Raw genomic sequence first — 22498 nt, forward strand, 5'->3', positions numbered from 1 at the left:
ATACAAAAGTAATGTAAAGTTTTCTTATCAAGCTTTTAACAGTCTAAATTTGTTATTCCTGAATGAGATTCTCAAAACTTCTGAAGGAGTGCCATATTAAGAAGCTACATCTTCATGTGCACATATTGCTATCTCAGAGTTATGAGCACAGGGGAGGGAAAAATCAGGACAGCACCTTGAATCAGAGTTCTGAAGTGGAGTAATATTGGGCTTGAAGTGTTGGCTGTTTCTTTCTCTGCAACACTTTTTTATTTTAGATATCCAGCATCTGCAATATTTTGCTTTTATTATGAGAACACAGCTCTGCATCAGTTCTCAATCTTAGGACAATAAGTTTGCCGGTGACACCAAAATTGGAGATGTAGTTGATAGCAAAGAAGGTTACTGCAGATTACAAGGGGATCTTGATCAGATGGGCCAATGGACTGAGAAGTGGCAGATGGAGTTTAATTTAGATAAATGTGAGGTGCTGCATTTTGGGAAAGCAAACCTTAGCAGGACTTGTACACTTAATGTTATTGTCCTAGGGAGTGTTGCTGAACAAAGACATCTTGGAGTTCAGGTTCATAGCTCCTTGAATGTGGAGTCTCAGGTAGATAGGGTAGTAAGGAAGGCGTTTGGTATGCTTCCCTTTATTGGTCAGAGTATTGAGTACAGGAGTTGGGAGGTCATATTGCGCTGTACAGGACATTGATTAGGCCACTGTTGGAATATTGCGTGCAGTTCTGGTTTCCTTCCTATCGAAAAGATGTTGTGAAACTTGAAAGGGTTCAGAAAAAATTTAACAAGATGTTGCCAGGGTTGGAGGATTTGAGCTATAGGGAGAGGCTGAACAGACTGGGGCTGTTTTCCCTGGACTGTTGGAGGCTGAGAGGTGATCTTATAGAGGTTTATAAAATCATGAGGGGCGTGCATAGGATAAATAGACAAAGTCTTTTTCCCTCAGGTGGGGGAGTCCAGAACTAGAGGGCATAGGCTTAGGGTGAGAGGGGAAAGATATAAAAGAGACCTAAGGGGCAACTTTTTCACTCAGTGGGTGGTATGTGTATGGAATGAGCTGCCAGAGGAAGTGGTAGAGGCTAGTACAAATGCAACATTTAAAAGGCATTTGGATGGATATATGAATAGGAAGGGTTTGGAGGGATATGGGCCGGGCGCTGGCAGGTGTGGACTAGATTGGGTTGGGATATCTGGTCAGCATGGCTGAGCTGGGTCGTGCTGTATGTCTCTGTGACTCTTAAATGATCTGGATATTTTTATTTGGATGTAACATTAACATGAGATTTCAGGAAGGTGCACACAAATTATCACATCATGCTAATGTCCTGAATGTGAAAGAAGAATCCTATCCTACCAGATCTGTGATCATCAATGAAGTAGTGACACTTGCTGTTAAACTCATTGACAGCTTCCCAAAACTATTTTTCCAGATGTTTGTTCAAATACTTGCTCTAATTCAGCATGGCTCCTTGTGCAGTGCATCTGAGATTCTGAGATCAAGGTATGCAACACTGAGGCTATTCAAGCAATCAGATTGTGGCGTTTGAGAATTCGTTAGAGTCTGAGCCAAGAAGTGTGAAGCAGGTTTGAATCCTGTATAGCATAGTTTGGAAGGAGAAAGAAATGGGTTTGAGAGAAACAGGCGTCACATGAATAGTGTTAAAAATTATAAAGAAAACCGTTAACTTATGGAGGAATGAAATTCCATGCTTCACAAAATAATGTAATTTTCAGAGCTAGAGAGCTGATAGATGTTCACCTATTCCTGGTTGCATCAGTCGTCATGTTTTCTTTTGGGTAAGTACTCCAAATTCACACCACTGTGTTGTTATCAAGTCTGGTGGAAGGGAATATCTCAAGAGCTCAACAACCAGCTTTGTTTAATTTCACTCCATATGGTGTAGATTGCTCTCCAAGTTACTTGAGCTTCTTTATTGCAATTTCCAGGCCAGGAATTACTCATGGGCTATAATTTTTATAGGTCTGAATCTTGATGTGTGATTTCAATCTGTTGATATAGTTTTAGTTTTTCACCATGGGCTGGATTTTCCCACTCGAAATTAAAGGCGAGATCATAGGTTCCCTAACTGATGGTGAGTGAGAAATTGAGGTTTCAGTTAGTGGCAACACTCCTTTCTGTGTGAACAGCCCTGGCAGGAAGGGGCTGCCTTAAGATGTCTCCTCCTACCTGTTCCTACTTCTGCCTCTTAGCTGGTCACTGGTGCAAGGCTGCAGCAGATTACTGTAAACCTCAGTGTCTGCTCAGTCGAGCATTGTGTTCCATTGAAATGGGTGTTCCAGGTGAAGTGATGACTTAACACACCACTAATCTACTATGTTAAGTTTTGCGTAGCAGTATGCTTAATTGTATTCAGGCAGATCAAGTGAATGGGCTGCAGACTGGAGTCACTAGATATTTGGCCAACAGCCTCTTTTTCACAGTATTTGATCTTTTGTAATCATTTGTACTACGTTCAGTTAAAAGCTTTGTTTACAAACAGTACAGGCTGGTCATAGTAAGCGAGGACATATGGATAATAGGGTGCTTAGAGTGAGGCATACAGGTTATACTGCACAAGAGGTACGTGAAGCAAGATCAATATTATTTGAAGTTAGAAAGTCCATTCACCAATCTAAAAATGGCAGGGAAGAAGCTCTTCTTGAACCAATTGGTGCATGTGATCAAGCTTCTGTATCTTTTGCCTGACAGAAGAGGTTGTAGCAGAGCATTACCTGGTGGGAGTGGTCTTTAGTGTTGGTGGTGTTTCTGTGGCAACGAGAAGTGTAAATGAAGCCCATGGTGTGGGGGATTGGGGGGAGATGGTTGGCTTTCACAATGGTCTGGGTTGTGCACATAACTTTCTGTAGTTTCTTAATGCTCCTGGGCAGAGCAGTTGCTGTACCATTATGCACCTGTGTAGAATGCTTTCTATGGTGCATCTGTTGAAGGTGCTATCATCCCTTTGGCTCCAATGGTGACTTAAATACATCTGTATCAGCAACCTTGCATGACACCTCATTGTGATAGTGTGCCGGAAATCAAACCCTGCTATTTATTCCTGGAGTTGTCAGAAAATTGGAGAAAAATTAGCAAAATATTCAAAGTCTCTGTAGTATTCAAACTTGTCTGATAGATACGTAATAACAGAGACAACAGACCAGCTTTTTGAACTTAACAAGAGTCACTATTTCTTCTAAATAAATAGATTCTAACCACAAGTGACCAACTATGAGCTTTTGACATGAGTCCAAACCCCCACCAACCACCTCATAAAGTTGTTCTGTTATCTGAATGGAGATTGGAACAGGAAACGTGCAAGAGACTTTGGTGTCCTTCCTGTATACATTGCTGAAAGTAGGCATGCAAATACAGCAGGCAACAAAAAAGGCAAATGGTGTGTTGGCTTTCATAGCAAGAGATTTGGAGTACAGGAGCAGAGATGTTTTGCTGCAGTTACATGTGTCCTTGGTGAGACGACACCTAGAATATTGTGGCCTTCTGGTCTCCTTATCTGAGGAAGAATTCTCTGGCTAAGGAGGGAATGCAACAAACTGCTGACTTATGAAGAGTGAATGGATTAGTTAGAACAAAGAACAATACAGCACAGGAACAGGCTGTTTGAGACTCCATGCATATTGCCTTTCCATACTAAAACTATCTTCACTTATAGGATCTGTATTCCTTTATTCCCTTCCTATTCATATTTTCACTGGTGTTTAGAAGGATGAGGTTGCATCTCAGATCCTTAAAATTCTAACAGAACTAGATAGGTTAAATGTAGGAAAGGTGAAGCTGGTTGACCAGTGAATCCAGAACCAGTGGTCCCAGTCCAAGGATATGAGGTAGGCCATTCAGGACGGAGATGAGGTGAAGTTTATTCACTGAGTGGTGAGCCTATGGAATTCTATCGCAGGAAACTTAGTCAAAATTTTGAAGATTTTCAAAATAAGATGTTGCTGAACTGCTGTGCTTTTCCAGCACCAATCTAATCTAGACTCTGGTTTCCAGCATCTGCAGTCATTGTCTTTACCTGTTTGGACATTGGCCCAGAAAGTCCACACTGAACCTCAGAAGAGTGACCCATACTGACTCATTCTCCTACCCTATTATCTATATTTACCCCTAACCAATGCACCTAACCTACACATCTCTGAACACTATGGACAATTTAGCATAGCCAATTCACCTAACCTGCACATCTTTGGATTGTTGGAGGAAACTGGAGGAAATCCACGCAGACACAGGGAGAATGTGCAATTCTGCCTGAGGCTGGAATCAAACCCGAGTCCCTGGTGCTGTGAGGCAACAATGCTAAATGCTGAGCCGCAGTCCTGCTGGTGCTGTCTTTCTATCAAAGACTGACACTCTTACCTTTAAATTCTGGAATTGAGTCCCTTTTTCCACATTTGATCCAGGTTGTTGGAGTGGGACCAAAACTCAGCAGTTGATAAATGCTGCTTGATAGCACTGTCAATAATGTTTTGCATTCAATATAAAAACTTTGAATATTGATCATTGGCTGATGGAACAGAAATGGTTGGATTCAGTTTTTTTAATTCTGTAAGTCATTACTGCATTTGAAATGGAATGTATGCTACATGCATCTTAAGAAAAACTGGTTTTGTGCAGGAACTTTGAATTTAGCAATGAGAATTTCAACATCAACCACAATGCTCCTGTAGCCTTTTGCAATTTTAAATAATTATATGTTTTAAATTGTAGAATTGTAGCAAAAGCTAAAGAAATCAATTTGCAGCTTAAATGTGGGTTTTAAATTACCACTTCAAATAATAATGATGGGGGTTCTATTCTGCTGCGAATGGGCATTCAAATGTGAGGTAGAGGGTGTTGGAGGATTGAGCTCAAAGTTGGCATTACTGGCATCAAATTAGTTGATGCAGTTTTCTTGCTCTGCACACTACCATAGTGTCACTGAGTAATTAAGATGCTTTCCCTGATATGACATCGGTACAGTTTTGAAATTATTTTTTAAGGTCAACCATGAATACATCAGCTGTGATTTTATAGTGTTAACACTGGCTTGAGGGCCTGAATGGGCCACTCCTGCTTCTGTTTCTCATGTTCAATGATTGCATCTGTTTTGGGCACTGTAGTCTTGCCTGCTATCTTTTCCAAATCTGATTTTTCTTCTCTCTAATTTCAAATAAGACAATGACACAAATATTTTAAGTAATGTAGTTCACTTCAATGTAAAGAGAACTGCTGTTAATTGAAATTTAAGTGATAACTATTATAACTTAGTTTTGTGTAGTGCTTTTTCTAGTTGGAAGTTAATTTCATAATTCTATTCTTATTTGCAGATCACTAATCCAAACTCCCCATTGTCATTTGGAATTTCACTTCAAAACTTGAGTCTTGAGGTAATGTACATTTTTTATCTTTTAATTCCTTCTTTAGTCAGATCTTTATTGTGATACTTATGCCTATTGAGTCAAAAGACTTTGGATTCAGGGTCTACTACAAGACTTAAGCTTTTAATCTAGCCTGAAGCTTCAATCTAGCACTGCAGGAATTCTCACTGTTAGGTAACTTTCAGAGATGGTGATAAATTGAGGTCACCGGACTTGAAACATTTAACTGTTTGTTTTTCTTTCTGTAGATACTACCAGATGTGCTGAGTTTCTCCAGAACTTTGGTTTTCTTACAGATTTCCAGTATCCATAGTTCTTTGTTTTTATAATGTTAAGTTGAGGCCCTGTCTACTGTCTCATTAGGGAAGATTCCATGGATGGGAAAGACTTTAGAGTGTCCTGGCTAAACTTTTATCCCTTTATCAATCCTCATAAAATTAGAAAATTCATTAATGTATTTCATTACTGTCAAGGGACCTTAATGTGAGCAAGTTTGCTGCCATATTTTCTTTCTTTTACAAGTAATTACATTTCAAAAAACACTGAATTGGCTCTGATGTTATTGGGCTGCCCTTAGGCTGTGCTATATGAGTCCACTCTGTCGTTCTTGACCATTTCCCCTCACCTTAAATCATTGAAGTAGTATTTAATTAATAGTTGACCAAACTATCCTTGTTCATGAAGTTTATTGGTGTTTTATTTCTGCTGTAACTAGTTAGGGCTCCTTTGTGAGAGCTATTATATTAATGGTACTCTCTGTCTCAAGTTGCCTTTTAACGACCTCACTCTCTCTTACTCAATCTTTTGGCTTGATCAATCCAGCTACTATAAAGTAAGTACAGCTTTATGCAATTAACTAGACCTCTCTCTCTCTCTCTCTTTTTAACCCAAACCGTTATGAATGGTTTCTTTCTTATCTCTTGCTCTTTGTTCTTCTGTTCTTCGTGACTGTTTTCTTCTTTTTCCAAAAACCGAAATTTGAAACTAGGCAATTGCTTCTGACATTTATATAAGAAAAAAGGATGTGGACATCACTGGCTAGACCAGAATTTGCTACTCATCCATAATTCACCCTGAACATAGTGGTGAATGACCTTTTTGAATTCTGCCCTCCACAGTACAATTAAGAATGGAATTACAGTATTTTAGACATTTCATAACGAAGGAACAGTACTCTTGTTCCAAGTCAAGAAGATATGTATCTGGAAAGAAATTGCAGGTGTTTCCCATGCACCTACTGTCCTTGTCCTTCCAGGTCAGTAGTCTCCAACATTTAAACGTGAGAGGACTTCATTGAATTTAAGTGTAACCCAAAACTTAACACCAAGAAAATATAAACAGTCTATTTTTGATGCCATAAAAACCTACTCACCAAATCTGTGATATTTTCTGTAGTGACTTGATACTTTGAGTTGAGATGAATAGTTGTATACAAACCATCAAATGGCTATCTGAGGTATGTGGAGCTAATGTAAGCAACGTAGGATGTCACAAGTGAGTACGTTTCTGTGTTTGATTTCCCCCACATCACTGACCCTCAATCTGACTTTCAGTTCAATATCATTTTGTATAGCAATTATCTCTATTATTATGGAACAGACAGACCCCCCTCAAAATATATTAAGAAGGTAGGTTAGACCTTAATGTTTTCTTATTTTAAAGTTAAAGGTGAGGTCCTATATTCCAGATGCAATTTGATTCATGTTAAACAAAACACAATTTATTCAAGCACTGTAGTTAAGATACCAGAAAAAAGGAAATTGGAATAATTTAACTGTATTGGCAAACTTAACAAAATAATGGGTTATTTTGCTACTAAACAGTAATTGTTCGAATATAGCAACTTGCCATAAGCACACCCTTGGCAAAAGGTAAATTCAGAAACCGATTGTCTCATATGTAGTCCAGGAGGAAAGAACGTGGAAAGAACCATTCTGAGTGTGTGTGTGTGTGTGTGTGTGTGTGTGTGTGTGTGTGTGTGTGTGTGTGTGTGTGTGTGTGTGTGTAGCGTGTAGCAGGTAGCAGCTGGGAGAGATTCACTGCCTTCCAACCCGGCTGTCAGCCGAACAGCAACTGCTGAAAGCTAAATAAAAGTCCTGGATCTGAGGGCTTGACCATATTCATTCAGGCTGCTTCTATTGTTCCAACATTTTCAAAAAACAACCAAGGCCTCACAAGTGATCTAGCTTCTCATAGACGGCTCATCATCTGTCCTCCAAGTTCTCTTAAAAGAAACCAGGACAAAACACACCTCTTACAGCCACAGCATAGTCACAATATCATCTCCATTGTTTTGCTCTCGATGGAATTTGGTAATCAATCCACCAATGTCTGTTTGAAAGAATGAATTTGTGACAAACATATGATTTATTCCACCACATCTAGTTTGTGAATTTCTCTTCTAACTTAAGAGGTGCAAAGACATTTTCTGGGTAGAAGCTTTTTTTTTGTTTCTCTCCCTCCTCCCCCCCCTCCTCCCCCTGTTCCCTCCATACTAAATGTTGTAGTGGTTTTTTTCATGGGAAGGACCTCAGACCCAATTTCAAAGGGAATGCATTCACATCAGTGATCATATTATCTGCCCTTTCTTGGCCATTGCCAGTTAAGCTAATTCAGTTTTGTCTGTAAAGAATTTGAAGTTGAACAGCCATGCATTGTCTGACTGCTCACTACACACTTATTCCTCGATTTAAAGAAAGTAACAATTTCTCTTGACTTAACCACTTCATGTCAGTATCAATGTTTAGTGCACTGTTGGTAGCATAGATGTGATGAAGTGAGGGTATAAACAAGCACTGCTGAAGGGTTGATGCTCAGTTTACAGTCTTAATATTCTTATAAATGAATCCCACACTTTACTTGCAAATCCTTATTGGTGGTTTACACCATACTAATTGACGAATGAATAAATTATGCAGAACACAACAAAGCCTGCATTTACACCAAACCTCAGTTGTGATATAAACCAGTTTCTTAATGGATATGTGGTTCTTAAGCACATAGCTTTTGGATTTGTTGTAAGTATTCTCAGCCCTTGCTTTTTCTTAAGCAGCATTAGGATGAAAAGATCTTTAGTTGTTATGACCTCTTTAAAGAAAAGAAATTGTTGACAAGAACAATCAACTGGCACTCAGTCTTTAAATCCTGCTGTCATTGCTGAAAGATGTTATCATCCAAAGATCCCACTCATCTTGCTATTGTGGAAACACCAAATGGCATGCTCTGGATTATTGTTATTATTTCTTCTTTGTTCTTAAACTTTGAATAAAGAGTCAGCTGCCACAGTCATTGTTGCTTTATTACTTGACATATGTGAATAACTTATTGAGTGTTACCAGAAGGTAGCAAATATGAAATAATGTTTTAGTGCAGGCCTTCCCATTTTGCTGCTGGTTTTGAGATAAAAGGCTGTCCAGCTTGGAAATTGACTTTCAACTTGTTAGCTCTTGGTCCAAAACATACTGTTCTAAGGAAAACTGACCTTGAATTTACTGTGCTATGTTGTATTGTTCCAAATTGCCCTTTTAACTTCTCAATATACTTTGACCTGGAAAGCAAATGCTGTTTTACAGTTGTGAGCAAATTCATTTTCCTAATCTGCATGGAAGTTGTATGTTTTCAGTTTCTTTTGAAATAATCCAGGCTCATCTCGCATAATTTACTATTCAGAATTGTATTTCTGTTTTATTTTCTTAAAACAAAAACCAATTTAGTACTAGCTGCTAGCCTCCAATGGAGAACATATATTGGGTTAAAGATGTATGCTACAAATGATAAACAACTGAATGTACAGGCTTTTTTTAAAAACTAGTATTTAAAAATGGTTCACCATCATGGTTGTTTGCAAGTACGAAGACTGAGTCTTAAAATTGACCTTGAAAGCTGCTCTGCCTTGCTTTGCACTTGCTTCATTTTTGTGGTTCATGACAGTACTCTGCCATTGGTCCCCTGGATTTAAACTTCTGGACCATCCAGAATGTCATTGACTGATTGAGTGAGTGTGAAGTCATGGGATGTCAATTCTGTGTTATTTATTTCCAAAGCCTGGGTGTGTTTCCGTCACCCACGAATTGAATGTGGGTCATGGCAGTGTTACCTGTAATTTTTCTTCATCCTGAATGAACCTCTGAGCTCTCTGCCTGACAGAGGTGTCTGGAAGCAGAAACATTAAAGTGGCACAATGATTAATTTGCACACACAGTTTGGAGGAACCATGGGTGTGAAGGACAGTGCTCCACTGTTAGATACTTTGCAATTGACTGGTTAATCACAAAGTATGGGTTGGAAACCATGGTTCTCGGTTATGAATATAGAATGAATGATCTCTAAGCAGCTGCTTAAACTCATCAAGTAGTCAATTGCTTTTAGTTTGTTGACTGCCAACTTAAGGTAACTAATCATGATCTCATGATTTCCCCCCACCCCCTCCAAATAAAACACTTAAAGGGTAGTTTTCAAGAGAACATATCATAAATGTTTCCACAGGCATGTAAGGTGGAAATTAAATTTAAAAAAGAGTAAAATTTTTATTGGATGGTATAATCACCTCATTTAAAAAAAAAAGACACTGAAGTTTTCAAATCAATAGGTTATAGCAAGTTTACCAAAGAAAATCATCAAGTCATAGGGAATCACTTGCTTAAGATACTGCTTTCTTCTAGGGTACTGAAGTAAGCTAGAAAGTACACTGTTAAGGCCAAGATAAAATCTCACAACACAGGTTTATTTGGAAGCAGTAGCTTTCTGAGTGCTGCTCCTTCATCAGGTGGTTAACATAGAAAATAGAACTTTACAATGCAGTACAGGTCCTTCAGCCCTTGATGTTGCACCGACCTGCGAAATTAATGTGTTGCCCATCTAACCTACACCATTCCATTATTATCCATATGTATGTTCAATGCCTGTTTAATCTCATAGCATCAGTGAGTCTACTATTGTTGCAGGCAGGCCGTTCCACACCCCTACTACTCTCTGAGTAAAGAAACTACCCCTGATATCTGTCCTAAATCTATCACCCCTCAATTTAAAGCTATGTCCCCTCATGTTAGCCTTCACCATCCGAGGAAAATGATTCTCACTGTCCACCCTATCTAACCCTCTGATGATCTTATACGTCTCAATTAAGTCACCTTTCAACCTCCTTCTCTCCACCAAAAACAGCCTCAGTTTCCTTGGCCTTTCCTCGTAAGACCTTCCTTCCATACAAGGCAACATCCTAGTAAATCTCCTCTGAACCTTTTCCAAAGCTTCCACATCCTCCTTATAATGTGGTGACCAGAACTGTACACAATACTCCAGGTGCAGCCTTACCAGTGTTTTGTACATTTGAAACATGACCTCGTGGCTCCAACAGTCAACCCTCCTACTAATTAACACGAACGCACCATATGCCTTCTTAACAACCCTCTCAACCTGGGTGGCAACTTTCAGGGCTTTATGCACCTGGACACAGAGATCTCTCTATTCTACACTGCCAAGAATTTTACCATTAGCCCAGTACTCTGCATTCCTGTTACTTCTTCTGAAGTGAACTACCCCCACTTTTCCGCATTAAACTCTATTTGCCACTTCTCAGCCCAGCTCTGCATCTTATCTATGTTGAAATTGAATTATCTATGAATTTATATTGCTATAAATTCTGTATCTTAAGATCTTATACTCCACAACCACCTGATGAAGGAGCAGAACTCCCAAGGCTAGTGTTTCCAATTAAACCTATTGGACAATAACCTGGTGTTGTGTGATTTTTAACTTCGTCCACCCCAGTCCAACATTGGCACCACCTAGTCATTACTGTTCAGGCACGTTGAATAAATCTGTCTTTCCCAAGTTTCTGATTTGTAGTTTCAGTCTGTCTCAATGTTTTTTGTTTTGTTGCTATCACCTTTCAGCTCAGCACTGCCCTCATGACCTGTTCTTCCTGCCCTTCTTCCTGCCCGTCTTCCTTCCCACTTATCCGCTCCACCCTCCCCTCCGACCTATTACCATTACCCCCACCTCCATCCGCCTATTGTACTCTCAGCTACCTTCCCCCAAGCCTCACCTCTCTCCCATTTATCTCTCCACCCTTTAAGCTCCCAGCTTCATTCCTGATGAAGGGTCTTTGCTCGAAACATCAATTTTCCTGCACCTCTGATGCTGCCTGATGTGCTGTGCTTTTCCAGCACCACACGCTCGACTCTAATATGCGAGGGGTCCACTCATAAACCTGATAGCAACAGGGAAGAAGCTGTCCTTAAATCTGTTGATATATATTTTCAAACTTCTTTAACTACTGCCTGATGGAAGAGGGTGGAAGAGAATATAACCAGGGTCATACTGGTCTTTGATTGTGTTGGCTGCTTTTCTGAGTCTTGAGGAAGTGTACAGTTAATCAGTGGAAGGTAGGCTGGTTTTCATGATGGGCTGGCCTGTTTCACAATTCTGCAATTCCTCATGGTCTTGTGTAGAGCAGTTGACATACCATGCTGTGAAGCATCCAAATAGGATGCTTTCTATCAACAAATATTGGTGGCATTGTTGCATCTTTTTGACATGGATGGACCAGGATTGATTATTGGTGATATTCCTCATAGGAACTTGAAGTTCTTGATCACCTCCATCTCAGCCCTATTGATACAGGCTGGGGTGTGTCCTCCATGATCACGTCCATCATTTTGATGGTATTGAGGGAGAGATGGGTGTCTTTGCACCATGCCATTAAGCTGTCTATCTCTTTCCTGTACTCTATCTACCACTACAGTGGTGTCATTAAATCTGTAAATGGAGTTAGAGCTAAATTTGGCCAGTCATAAGTGTGTAAGGAGTATAATAAGGGGTGGAGCATGTAGCCTTGAGGTGCACCAATGTTGAGGATTATTGTGGAGGAGGTGTTGCCGCATGTCCTTACTAATTATGTTCTGCAGGTTAGGAATTTGATCCAGTTTCAGAGGGGGTAACAGAGTCCAATATCTTAGAGTTTGGAAGTTAGCTCAGCCTTCATGTTTCCAACAAAACTTAAGTCAATAAATAGGAATCAGGCATAGGTATCCTTGTTAGCCAAACGTTCCAGGGATGAGTGTAGGGCCAGGAGATGGAGTATGCTGTGGACCTGTTGTGACAGTAGGAAATCATAATGATAGAGGTCAGATCCACTGGGCGTTTTCATTAAGGCACATAGGCTAATTTTTCTTTGTCACGAGGAATCATGATCGTTATTGACAGGTTCATTTGAGGCATTCAAGATGGTATTGCATGTTTATTTAAATAGAACCAATGTGCCGAGTTATGGTGAAAAGGTAGGATTTTAGCACTATATCAAAATGCTCAGAAGAAGTGCAGACAGTCAGCTGAATTGCCATCTTAAGTGATTATTCACTTCAGTCATTAAGATTCATAGATTTCCTGTTCAACTTGTCAGCTGTTTATTACTCATCTGTGAAATTTGATAAAGTTAGTTGTTAAAACAGGAAACAGCCCTCCTTCACATCTGAGCATGTCCTATCCATGCCAATTTAGCACCAGATCATTCACCTTACAATCTCTGAACGAACATGGCCTTCTACCCATTCATTTCTGTAATTGCTATGCTAATTTTGCCAGAGAACCGCAGGCTGAGCAGGAATGACGCGAGAGCTGTACGACAACGTTAAAATAACATTTATTTTGTTGCTATAATAAAGTACTTTTTTGGAACTTAGTTGCTTGTGGGAGATTTGTATGTTTGACTATGTAAAGGAAAATCCGATGATTTGAGAGCTGTAAGGAATAGATCAAAAATTTATTTTCCAGATATGCAGCAGCTGGCTGGTATAATTAATGATGTATTTGCTAAAACAAAATAAGGGACTGCCAATTTATAACGGAGATTAGAGTGACAAGTGTAAAAAGGGCAAACAAACAGAATGGGCCAGAAGTATATTTCTTAATGAGCTCTGGAAACCTTTGAAAAGTTGCATACAAACTGCGGCTTCCAACTGTAACTTGAACAGCTTGTGACATCAAACCAAACTTTAGCACAAAAATAAGTCTATTTCTGAATATATGCAGCTCAGATGTTCCTCAGAGACCTATTATAATGCTATTTTTCATAATTTTGTCTGTTATTCTTTACGTTATAGACAACAGATGAAAGATGGAATCCATGCTTGCATGATCAGTGTGAACATACCTTCAACAAGGTAAAACTAGTTACAGTTTGTAACATAAATGCAAATAATGGGATTTTGTGATGTTTCTAAATTAACTGTTTGTATGTATTTATTATTTTAGCTTGTTCGATTAGACTACCTCTGTGCATATTGGAATGTCAGCACCAAAATGTATTCAAAAAGCCATCAGATTCAGGCTTTGGTGAGTTGACTTTATATGGTAAATATTCTAATTCTGTGCTTCTCGCTCACTGGGTGCATCCCTTATGTATCCCCTCCCTTCCTCCCTCACTCCCTCCCTTCGTGCCTCCTCTCACTTTCCCTCTTTCACACGTCTGCTCCCTCCCCCTTTCACAGCCTACTCTGTCCCTCCCTCCCTCTCTCAAATGATGCAGTGTAGAATACAACTTAGTCTATTGTGCCCATGCCAGATTTTTGCCAATCATACTATAAAATTATCTTTTCAATATTTTTCTAATTCCACTGAATCTGCTTCATTCACATTTTGAAATTGTGAAGTCCAGACCTTCAAAACACCACACATTTTTAGAAAAAGCAAATTGTTTTATGTTACTCTGGTGCTTTTACCAATGTCTTTTTAAAAAAAATGTGTTTTCTAGTTTTTGACCATTCTGCAACAGGGGACAAGTTCCCTGTTTTTACTTATTGAAATAACTTCTGAAATTTTGCATCCCTCGTAGTATTCTTGTAAATATCCTCCTGCAACCTGTCTGAGGCCTTAACATTTTCTTAAATATGTTATGGCAAATTTGACAATATGACCTCCAACCTTTTCTGTCTTGAAGTACAAAGGCAAATAAAACAGATCTTTGAATGTACATAATTATAAGAATTTTATCCATCAGTTCGTATTGTTGTATTGAAAAGGAACTTTTCATGTGACCATACAAACTGAATTGAGTTTTTTGAAGAAGTAACAAAGAGGATGGATGAGGGCAGAGCAATAGATATGATCTATATGGACTTCAGTAAGGCGTTTGATAAGGTTCCCCAAGGGAGACTGGTTAGCAAGGTTAGATCTCACGGAATACAGAGAGAACTCGCCATTTGGATATAGAACTGGCTCAAAGGTAGAAGATGGGGTGGTGGAGGAGGGTTGTTTTTCAGACTGGAGGCCTGTGACCAGTGGAGTGCCACAAGGATCGGTGCTAGATCCTTTACTTTTTGTCATTTATATAAATGATTTGGATGTGAGCAAAAGAGGTATAGTTAATAAGTTTGCAGATGACACCAAAATTGGAGGTGTAGTGGACAGCGAAGAATGTTACCTCAGATTACAACAGGATCTTGATCAGATGAGCCAATGGGCCGAGAAGTGGCAGATTAACTTTAATTCAGATAAATGCGAGGTGCTGCATTTTGGGAAAGCAAATCTTAGCAGGACTTCTACACCTTAATGATAATGTCTTAGAGAGTGTTTGCTGAACAAAGAGACCTTGGAGTGCAGATTCATCCTTGAAAGTGGACTCACAGGTAGACAGGATAGTGAAAAAGGCATTTGGTATGCTTTCTTTTATTGGTCAGAGTATGGAGTACAGACATTGGTTAGGTCATTGTTGGAATATTGTGTACAATTCTGGTCTCTTTCCTATCAGAAAGATGTCGTGAAACTTGAAAGGGTTCAGAAAAGATTTACAAGGATGTTGCCAGGTTTGGAGAATTTGAACTATGGGGAGAGGCTGAACATGCTGGGGCTGTTTTCCCTGGAGCGTTGGAGGCTGAGGGGGAATCTTATAGAAGTTTATAAAATAATGAGGTGCATGGATAGGATAAATAGACAAAGTCATTTCCCTAAGGTGGGGGAGTCCAGAACTAGAGGGCATAGGTTTAGGGTGAGAGAGGAAAGATATAAAAGAGACCTAAGGGGCAACGTTTTCATGCAGAGGCTGGTATGTGTATGGAATGAGCTGCCAGAGGAAGTGGTGGAAGCTGGTACAATTGCAATATTTAAATAGCATTTGGATGGATATGTGAATAGGACAGGTTTGGAAGGATATGGGCCGGGTGCTGGCAGTTGGGACTAGATTGGGTTGGGATATCTGGTTGGCATGGACAGGTTGGACCGAAGGGTCAGTTACCATGCTGTACATCTCTATGACTCTAATGTTGGATACATTTAAATGAATGCGGGAATTATCTTTTAATGTTAAACTCATGCAGCTTTTGAACAGTTGACTTGCACCACTTTGTTTATCATTAAGCAGGTATTTCCGAGATCTTCAAGCAGTTGGGATGCTGTATTACTTCCTGGATTTCGGAATGATTTTTGTAGTCTCAAATTACAATGGCAGTTTGTGGCATATTTTTGAAAATCTCCTGCAGCTCAATTATTTACACTAGGGACTAAATTCAGATTAAGCAAATACATTTCACTGAAGACATATAATTTGTATATTCTGTTGAACAGATGGTCTAACTCTTTTAAATACACAAACTTTTAAATGTATTTTATTCTGATAAGTGTGAACAAATGCTATTGCTAGATATTACTGTTTAACATTAAAAATTATCTTTTCAGAAAGACTTAAAAAATGGAGTTTCAACAAGCGACTTTATTCCAGAGACTTACCAGTTCAGTAAGTTGCACGTTTTTATAGTGGTATGCTTTTTAACATAACAGAATATCCTTAACCACTTCGTAAAAGGTATTCTTATACAGTTATTGCTGTATCTTCCAAAGGAATACCATGTATTACACTAATCAAAAGTTAGCTTATAGATAGAAATAGAAATATGCAAAGTATAAAGATTAAATTTTGGAAAAAATGCCAGATTCTTAGTGAAAACTAATCAAACTATCTAGCTACATAAGGATAATGAACCAGTTGTTGTGGTCTATGCTGGAACCAGAAATATATATTCCTGCGAAGAATCTTGTGCACTAAAATAAAAAAACAGAACTTCTCTGGTAGTAAAAACAGGAAGCGCTGGCAAAGCTCAGCAGGCCTGGCAGCATCTGTGAAGAGAGAAACAAGATTAATGTTTCAAGTTCAACATGCTTGAATGTTATTCCCGGCCTGCTAAGTTTCTCCAACATTTTTTGTTTTTATTTCAGATTCCCAGCATCTGCAGTATTGTTTGCTTGTTCTCTCATTGTGATTTTGAGGGTTATTATCTGAGCAATGAGAAATTTGGGACAACATCAAATGGATTGGAGAAGTAATTGTTTGAAAATTGATTTCCACTTCATGGGACACTACATCATGTGGGAAAGAAAGGAGCTGTACTAATAGAATGGACTAGAACCAAGGTTATTAAATTCCTTTGCTTAAAAGCAAGCTGCATTTAGTTTCTTTTCCCTGCCATCTTCAGTGGTGCCCACCTTAGTTGTTTCTGCAAGAAATTCTTCCCTTCAGCTATCAGGTTATAACTTATATGGTTGTGTAGCCTAGTTAGGTAAGTCTGTTCGTTTAAACGTTTACAGCCAATATATTCTTTCTGAAGTTCAGATTTTGTAGCTGAATATAGCATTTCCTTTGGAGTCTGATCAAGACTTTGCAACTGAGATGTAACTTCCTTCACCTTATAATTCAGTCCTTTAGAAATCATGATTCCATTGATCTTTTGAGTACTTTCAGTAACTCTACATAGGTATGAATGATGTTTGTACAAGGATGTAGAATTTCCTTTCTTATTCCACAGCTCACAATATATTTATGATAAAGAAAAATTCCAGTTGAATCCAAAGTGAATGGCCTTTCTGTTGCCTGCATTGAATTGTCTGTCATAGATACTTTGTTTGAATACCAATGCTGTGCTGCTTTGTAACTTCCCTGCTCCTATTTCTGCAACTCTGAACCTCCTAGCTTAGACCTATATGTAAACTTGGATTGGCAACTTTCATCATATATCCAACTCATTAAAATTTCGGCAGAATATTGTAGTTGTACAAATGTGACATAGAAATAGAAATATTCAGCAGATTGGATAACATCCATGGAAAGATAAAGAATCAGTGATACATATATAAGAGTTTCAAGCATCAGTTTGTTCTCTGTTCTGTCCATAAAAGAAATTAAGTACTTTAAGAAGCCTGGAATGCAGGTAGAGGCCATTTAGCCCATCGGAACTGCACCAACCCTCTGAAGAGCATTCCAAGCAGATCCCTCACATCCTTATTTTACCATGGCTAATCTACCTAGCCTGCACATCACGGCAATTTATCATGGCCAGTGCACCTAACCTGCGCACCTTTTGGACTGTGCGACAAAACCAGAGGACCTGGCGAAAATCTACGTAAATGCTGGAAGAAAGCGCAAACTCCACACCTAATCACCCAAGACTGGAAATGAACCTGGGTCCCTGGAGCTGTGAAGCTAACCTATTGTACCATTGTACTTGCTTCACAAAATGCTTTTTATAAAGTTGAAGTTTTTTAAGCAGGGGGAATAACAAGTTATGCTGTCTAATTTCTCATTTCTCATTGGTTTAATGCTGGTTGAGAGTGAGTTGATCTAGTCGGGCTACTGTTAGCACCCTGCATTAATTTTTGGGCAGTGCATCTTGGGGGAAAAATAAGCATTTGATTTGAATGTGCAGTGCAGATTTGTCATAATGGTACTAAAACTCTATAGGTTAAGCAATGAGGATTGGTTGCATAGTTATTTTGTTCTTAAATCGATGGCGGTGTTTCAGAGTTCCATAAAATAATTAGGTTCGGCTAGAAGTGATCATGCTCTAATTAGGAGGCAAAAACAGTATGGTTGCCACATTTGCAGTACAGAGTGAGTTGGCGTCTCGCCTAGGAGGAGTTTGCAAACAGACAAGTGTCGAGAGTGGTACTCAGTTCATCAGGCAGACCTGCAGTTACCAAGGAGTGTTGGGTGTCAGCTGAGTTCAGTGTTGTTTGAGAGGGGAATTTTTAAACTATTTGAGCATACATATTGTGTTTTGAGAAGCAGGAACACCCATCTCACTGTTAGTTGTGTGCACATACATGTTTTCCCTGATTTTATGTAGGAGTGCAAGTAGTCTACTGTGACATTTGTGCAAATGTTGACTACTTTTACTTTCTAGCTACATGTCATTAAGAGATCAGAAATTGTGTGCAGTCTAATGATACAAAGGAGTATTAGAAGTCCTAGGCGGCTGTATTCCTTTCAAGGGATGTTGCCCCATGATGGTTTCCCTGGGCTGTTGAACTTCTTTCAAAGAATGAGGAAGACTCATTCTGCAAATGAAAGGACATAAATTTATCTTGTTTTTGACACTTGGATACTCGCGTAATTTGATAAACCAAAGTTTCTATGCAAAATTTGAGCTAATATACCTTTCAATTTTTTTAACCTAAGTTTTTCAGCCATTATCTGCCCAAGCTAAACTTGAAATGAATCCACGGGCAGAAGTTGACTTTGCTTCGCCAAAAATGAACTTCCAAGTAAATATTCAAGATATAGCGATCGAAATAAAAAGACCTCAGGTAATAATTGTGGGTTCACAGTTTGCTTGCCCTCCAGCTTATGCTGTTGAATTTGTTTCATATGTAGTACATTTCTAAACCTTAATTATTTCAGAGAATGTGTTTTCAGATTTGCAAATCAATGTGGTGAAACACTTCTGATGAAGTGAAACGAAAGCAGAAGAACAATTCTGAGGAAGGGTCTCTAGATTGGGAATGTTAACTCTGATTTCTTTCCACAGACATTGCCAGACCTGCTGAGCTTTTCCAGCAATTTCTGATTTCCAACGTTAATGGTTCTCTCTTTTTATTCTGAAGTGGTGAAATGTGGTCATACCCTGTATGTTACTTCTGGGTGTAGAATTTATGCTAAACTTAAATATATGCAGTTCTATTAAAAGAATGCAATTGTACTGGAGGGAATGGAAAGGAGATTCACAAGGACGTTGCTTTGGAGGAGCATTTTAGCTGTGAAGAGAGACTGGAGAAGCTTGATTTGTTTGGAGCAGAGAAGGTTGTAGATGTTTACCTAATAGAGGTATGATTAAGATGAACAAGGTTAATTAAAAGCAGCTATTCCCTTTTAATCGAAGGGTCAATTTCAAGATTTTGAAGTTAAAGGCAGGAGTTTTGCAGGGGTTTTGAGGAAAAAACCAGAGGGTGGTGGTCTGTAATGCATTACCTGGGAGGGGTGTTGAACTGGCGAAACCTCAACCTTTTAAAAAAAATACTTGGATGAGTACTTAATGTGTCATTGCATCAAGGCTACGGATCTAGCATGGGGAAAATGGGACTCGCTTAAGTTGTCATATATTTTTGGTGCAGACTTGACAGGCCGAAAGGCAACTTCAAAACTGTATGACGTTAAATGGTAAATGAAACCACATTTGTTGCAATAAAATATTTCTGTATTAAAATATTTGTTAAAGTGTTAACAAATAGGTGACTCTGGCTGAATCATTCATATTTGGGTAGACGAATGGCCATGGACAGGTTGTACATCAGAACCAGGAACAAAGCTTTCAGGGTCCTGCTTTGCTTTGGTGAGGCCAGGAATGACAGTGGGATTCGTGACCTTTATGCCCTTGCTTTTTTACATTTTGCAAATGTTTTCAGAATGAAGCAGGTTGCATGTAAACATGCCAAATTCTTCAGAGTGTTCTGACTTTTATTTATGACTATATTTAAGTTAGAGGGTGCATTTGAAATTCCTCGTGGTTGCTAAATAACTGCTGTTGTCGTATAAAATAGCTGAGAACTTATTTAACAAAAGGATTGAAGTAGTCAAAGAATTGCTTTTGCAGGAAAGCATGATCAATGGGATTTAGTGTGTTTAAGGGTGTTTGGGGTGTGGGGCAGCTGGGCGAACTCTGGGAAAACTAAACTTGGCTCAAGTTCTTGTAAAATAGACTTGACGTATCAGACTTGAATCATTGTGGTTTGTTGCATGTTTCATTAAAGAATCAAAAATTGGTTATTCAGCTACTTGAGTCTATTTTAAGTCATCTGGGCTTCTTTTTAACCTGTCAGCTGTCCATATGCTTGGACATTGTTTACCTAATTTCAAAAGTACTAGTCTTCATTTTGAAAGTTTCAGTTCACCAAACATTTGCACTTCTTTAGGGGTCCAAATTCTAACTAGGCCTATTGTGTCAAAAAGTGCTGCTTGAGTTAATTTATAAATTCAATAGTTCTATTTTTAGAAGATGCCTCCCGGGCTTGGATTGCTCTGTCAGAGGTAATCGTCCCTTTGCCATCCACCATACAGAATCCCTTTGATTAATAATAGCATCCCTCAACTTGAAACTAATTAAATATAAACCATATTTATTGTCCATTTAATTTAATCCTTTTTAAACCTTGGTACCCTCTGGTAAATCTACATACCAGAGCTATTCTTGTAGTTTCCTGTAGGATTGCGAATACAAAGACTTGTCTGATCAATATTTATTCAACAAATCTATGTAAACAATGCGTTTGGGTGTATTGATTGTTGCACATAATAAATCATTCTGAATTGTGAACAAGGGCCTCTGATACTCAAAAACTCTTTCAAGTTTCCATAGTCTCCTGTGAAGTCCATCTTTGATATAGTTCTGTAAAGTGAGCATATAATTCTTTGCCCACTTTGTGCATGCACATATTGTTGTTCAATCTGTTCGTGGAGTTTGAAATGTTCGGCTGGGGTCAACACTTCAGCTGTGCTTTGGAGTTGATTTCTTCCAGTTACATTAAGTTAATTCATTTCTTACTGGTATTATACTAGAATATGTTCCATCTGTATTATCAGCAATTTTTTAATGTTTCTGTCCACATGGCTAGCCTTAATTATCTTCAGTCACCTGATTCAATGTTAATTTAAAATCATTTGCCTAAAAATATAGTTAGACTTTACATTAACTATAATTGTTTGCTGAGACTATTTGTTTTGGCACACATCTATTTTATACCCCCTACAAATGTATTATATATATTGAGCAAATACTGCTATAAATCTGTATAAAGCCACAATACCTGAAATATGCAGCAAGTCTGGCAGCAACCCCTACTCCTAATCCAAACTCTGCGACACATCTGAGCATCACCATCTTGATTGTAACTGTCTCCTCTGTTGAGCACAGGTCCCTGCACCCAATGCCAATATTTCAACACGTTCCATCTTGTACCACAGAATTTACAGTGGGCAGCTGCTTATCTGAGTTGCAACATAAAGCATAAACAGATGCCTGCCACCTTTTCAAACAACCTTGAACTGGTTGCCAAGGATTCTCATGTGACACTATCTTTTTATTTAGAGGGAAAGACATAATTGAAACCTTGCATATTTGTGTAGCCATTGCACAGGAACCTAGGATCAAGAGTGGGCCATTCAGCTCTTCAAACCTGAACCGTCAATCAGTTGGATCATAGCTGATCATATCCCAATGCTTCTTTTCTACAACATCCTCATAGCATGACATTCCAAGTAGCCACAAATCTACTGATGTGTGACTTTACTTATACTCAGTATTTGAGCTTCCACATTCCTCTGGGGTATGGAATTCCTACTCCTCATAGTTTAGACTGGCTTCAGGAAGCATTCTATCAACACCCACACCATCAGAACCTGTAACAAAAAAAAAGTTGCAATTAAGTGGTAGAATGGATGAGGAGATGCTGCTCTCCTAAAGGTGACCTGAGGCAAAGGATTTGGATTAACCAGGGCACTCCTTCACCATCTAGCTTTGTAAAATTTTGTCCATGCCTCCTTTAGGGGTAGGGGTTCTAGGGAAGTGGATGGGAGTCACAGGGGTGGAAGGACGTTATGAATTCACACACAATGATCTGATGACCTCACTGGGCTATGGGTCCCACACACACTACCTCTCAATGGGGTCTTGGTCCTCACTTGCCCACTTTCTTTCACTCTCTTTCTCTTTTCCTCCTTGTTCTCTTCCTCAGCCTTCCTTCCTCCTCCTCCTCCTCCCCCCCGCCCCACACACACTAGATCCTCCTTCCTGTGGCCCCTCCATATGCCAATGAAGTGCTTAAATGATTAACTTATCAGTATTTCTGTAAAGATTTTTTAAAAAGTATG

General features: G+C 39.0%; 1 protein-coding gene across 2 annotated transcripts in view; it reads left to right on the plus strand.

The window, feature by feature from the left end:
* The window catches only part of vps13a (vacuolar protein sorting 13 homolog A), a 419442-nt gene that overhangs the window by 77084 nt on the left and 319860 nt on the right, over positions 1-22498 (plus strand). For both annotated transcript variants that reach the window (XM_072585252.1, XM_072585262.1), the window contains exons 7-11: positions 5323-5382; positions 13473-13532; positions 13624-13704; positions 16042-16099; positions 18815-18942. In XM_072585252.1, the coding sequence (XP_072441353.1) occupies positions 5323-5382; positions 13473-13532; positions 13624-13704; positions 16042-16099; positions 18815-18942 (387 nt within the window). The remainder of the gene's footprint in view (positions 1-5322; positions 5383-13472; positions 13533-13623; positions 13705-16041; positions 16100-18814; positions 18943-22498) is intronic.

Source organism: Chiloscyllium punctatum, chromosome 2 (genome assembly GCF_047496795.1).
Source record: "Chiloscyllium punctatum isolate Juve2018m chromosome 2, sChiPun1.3, whole genome shotgun sequence".
Taxonomy (NCBI): Eukaryota; Metazoa; Chordata; class Chondrichthyes; order Orectolobiformes; family Hemiscylliidae; genus Chiloscyllium; species Chiloscyllium punctatum.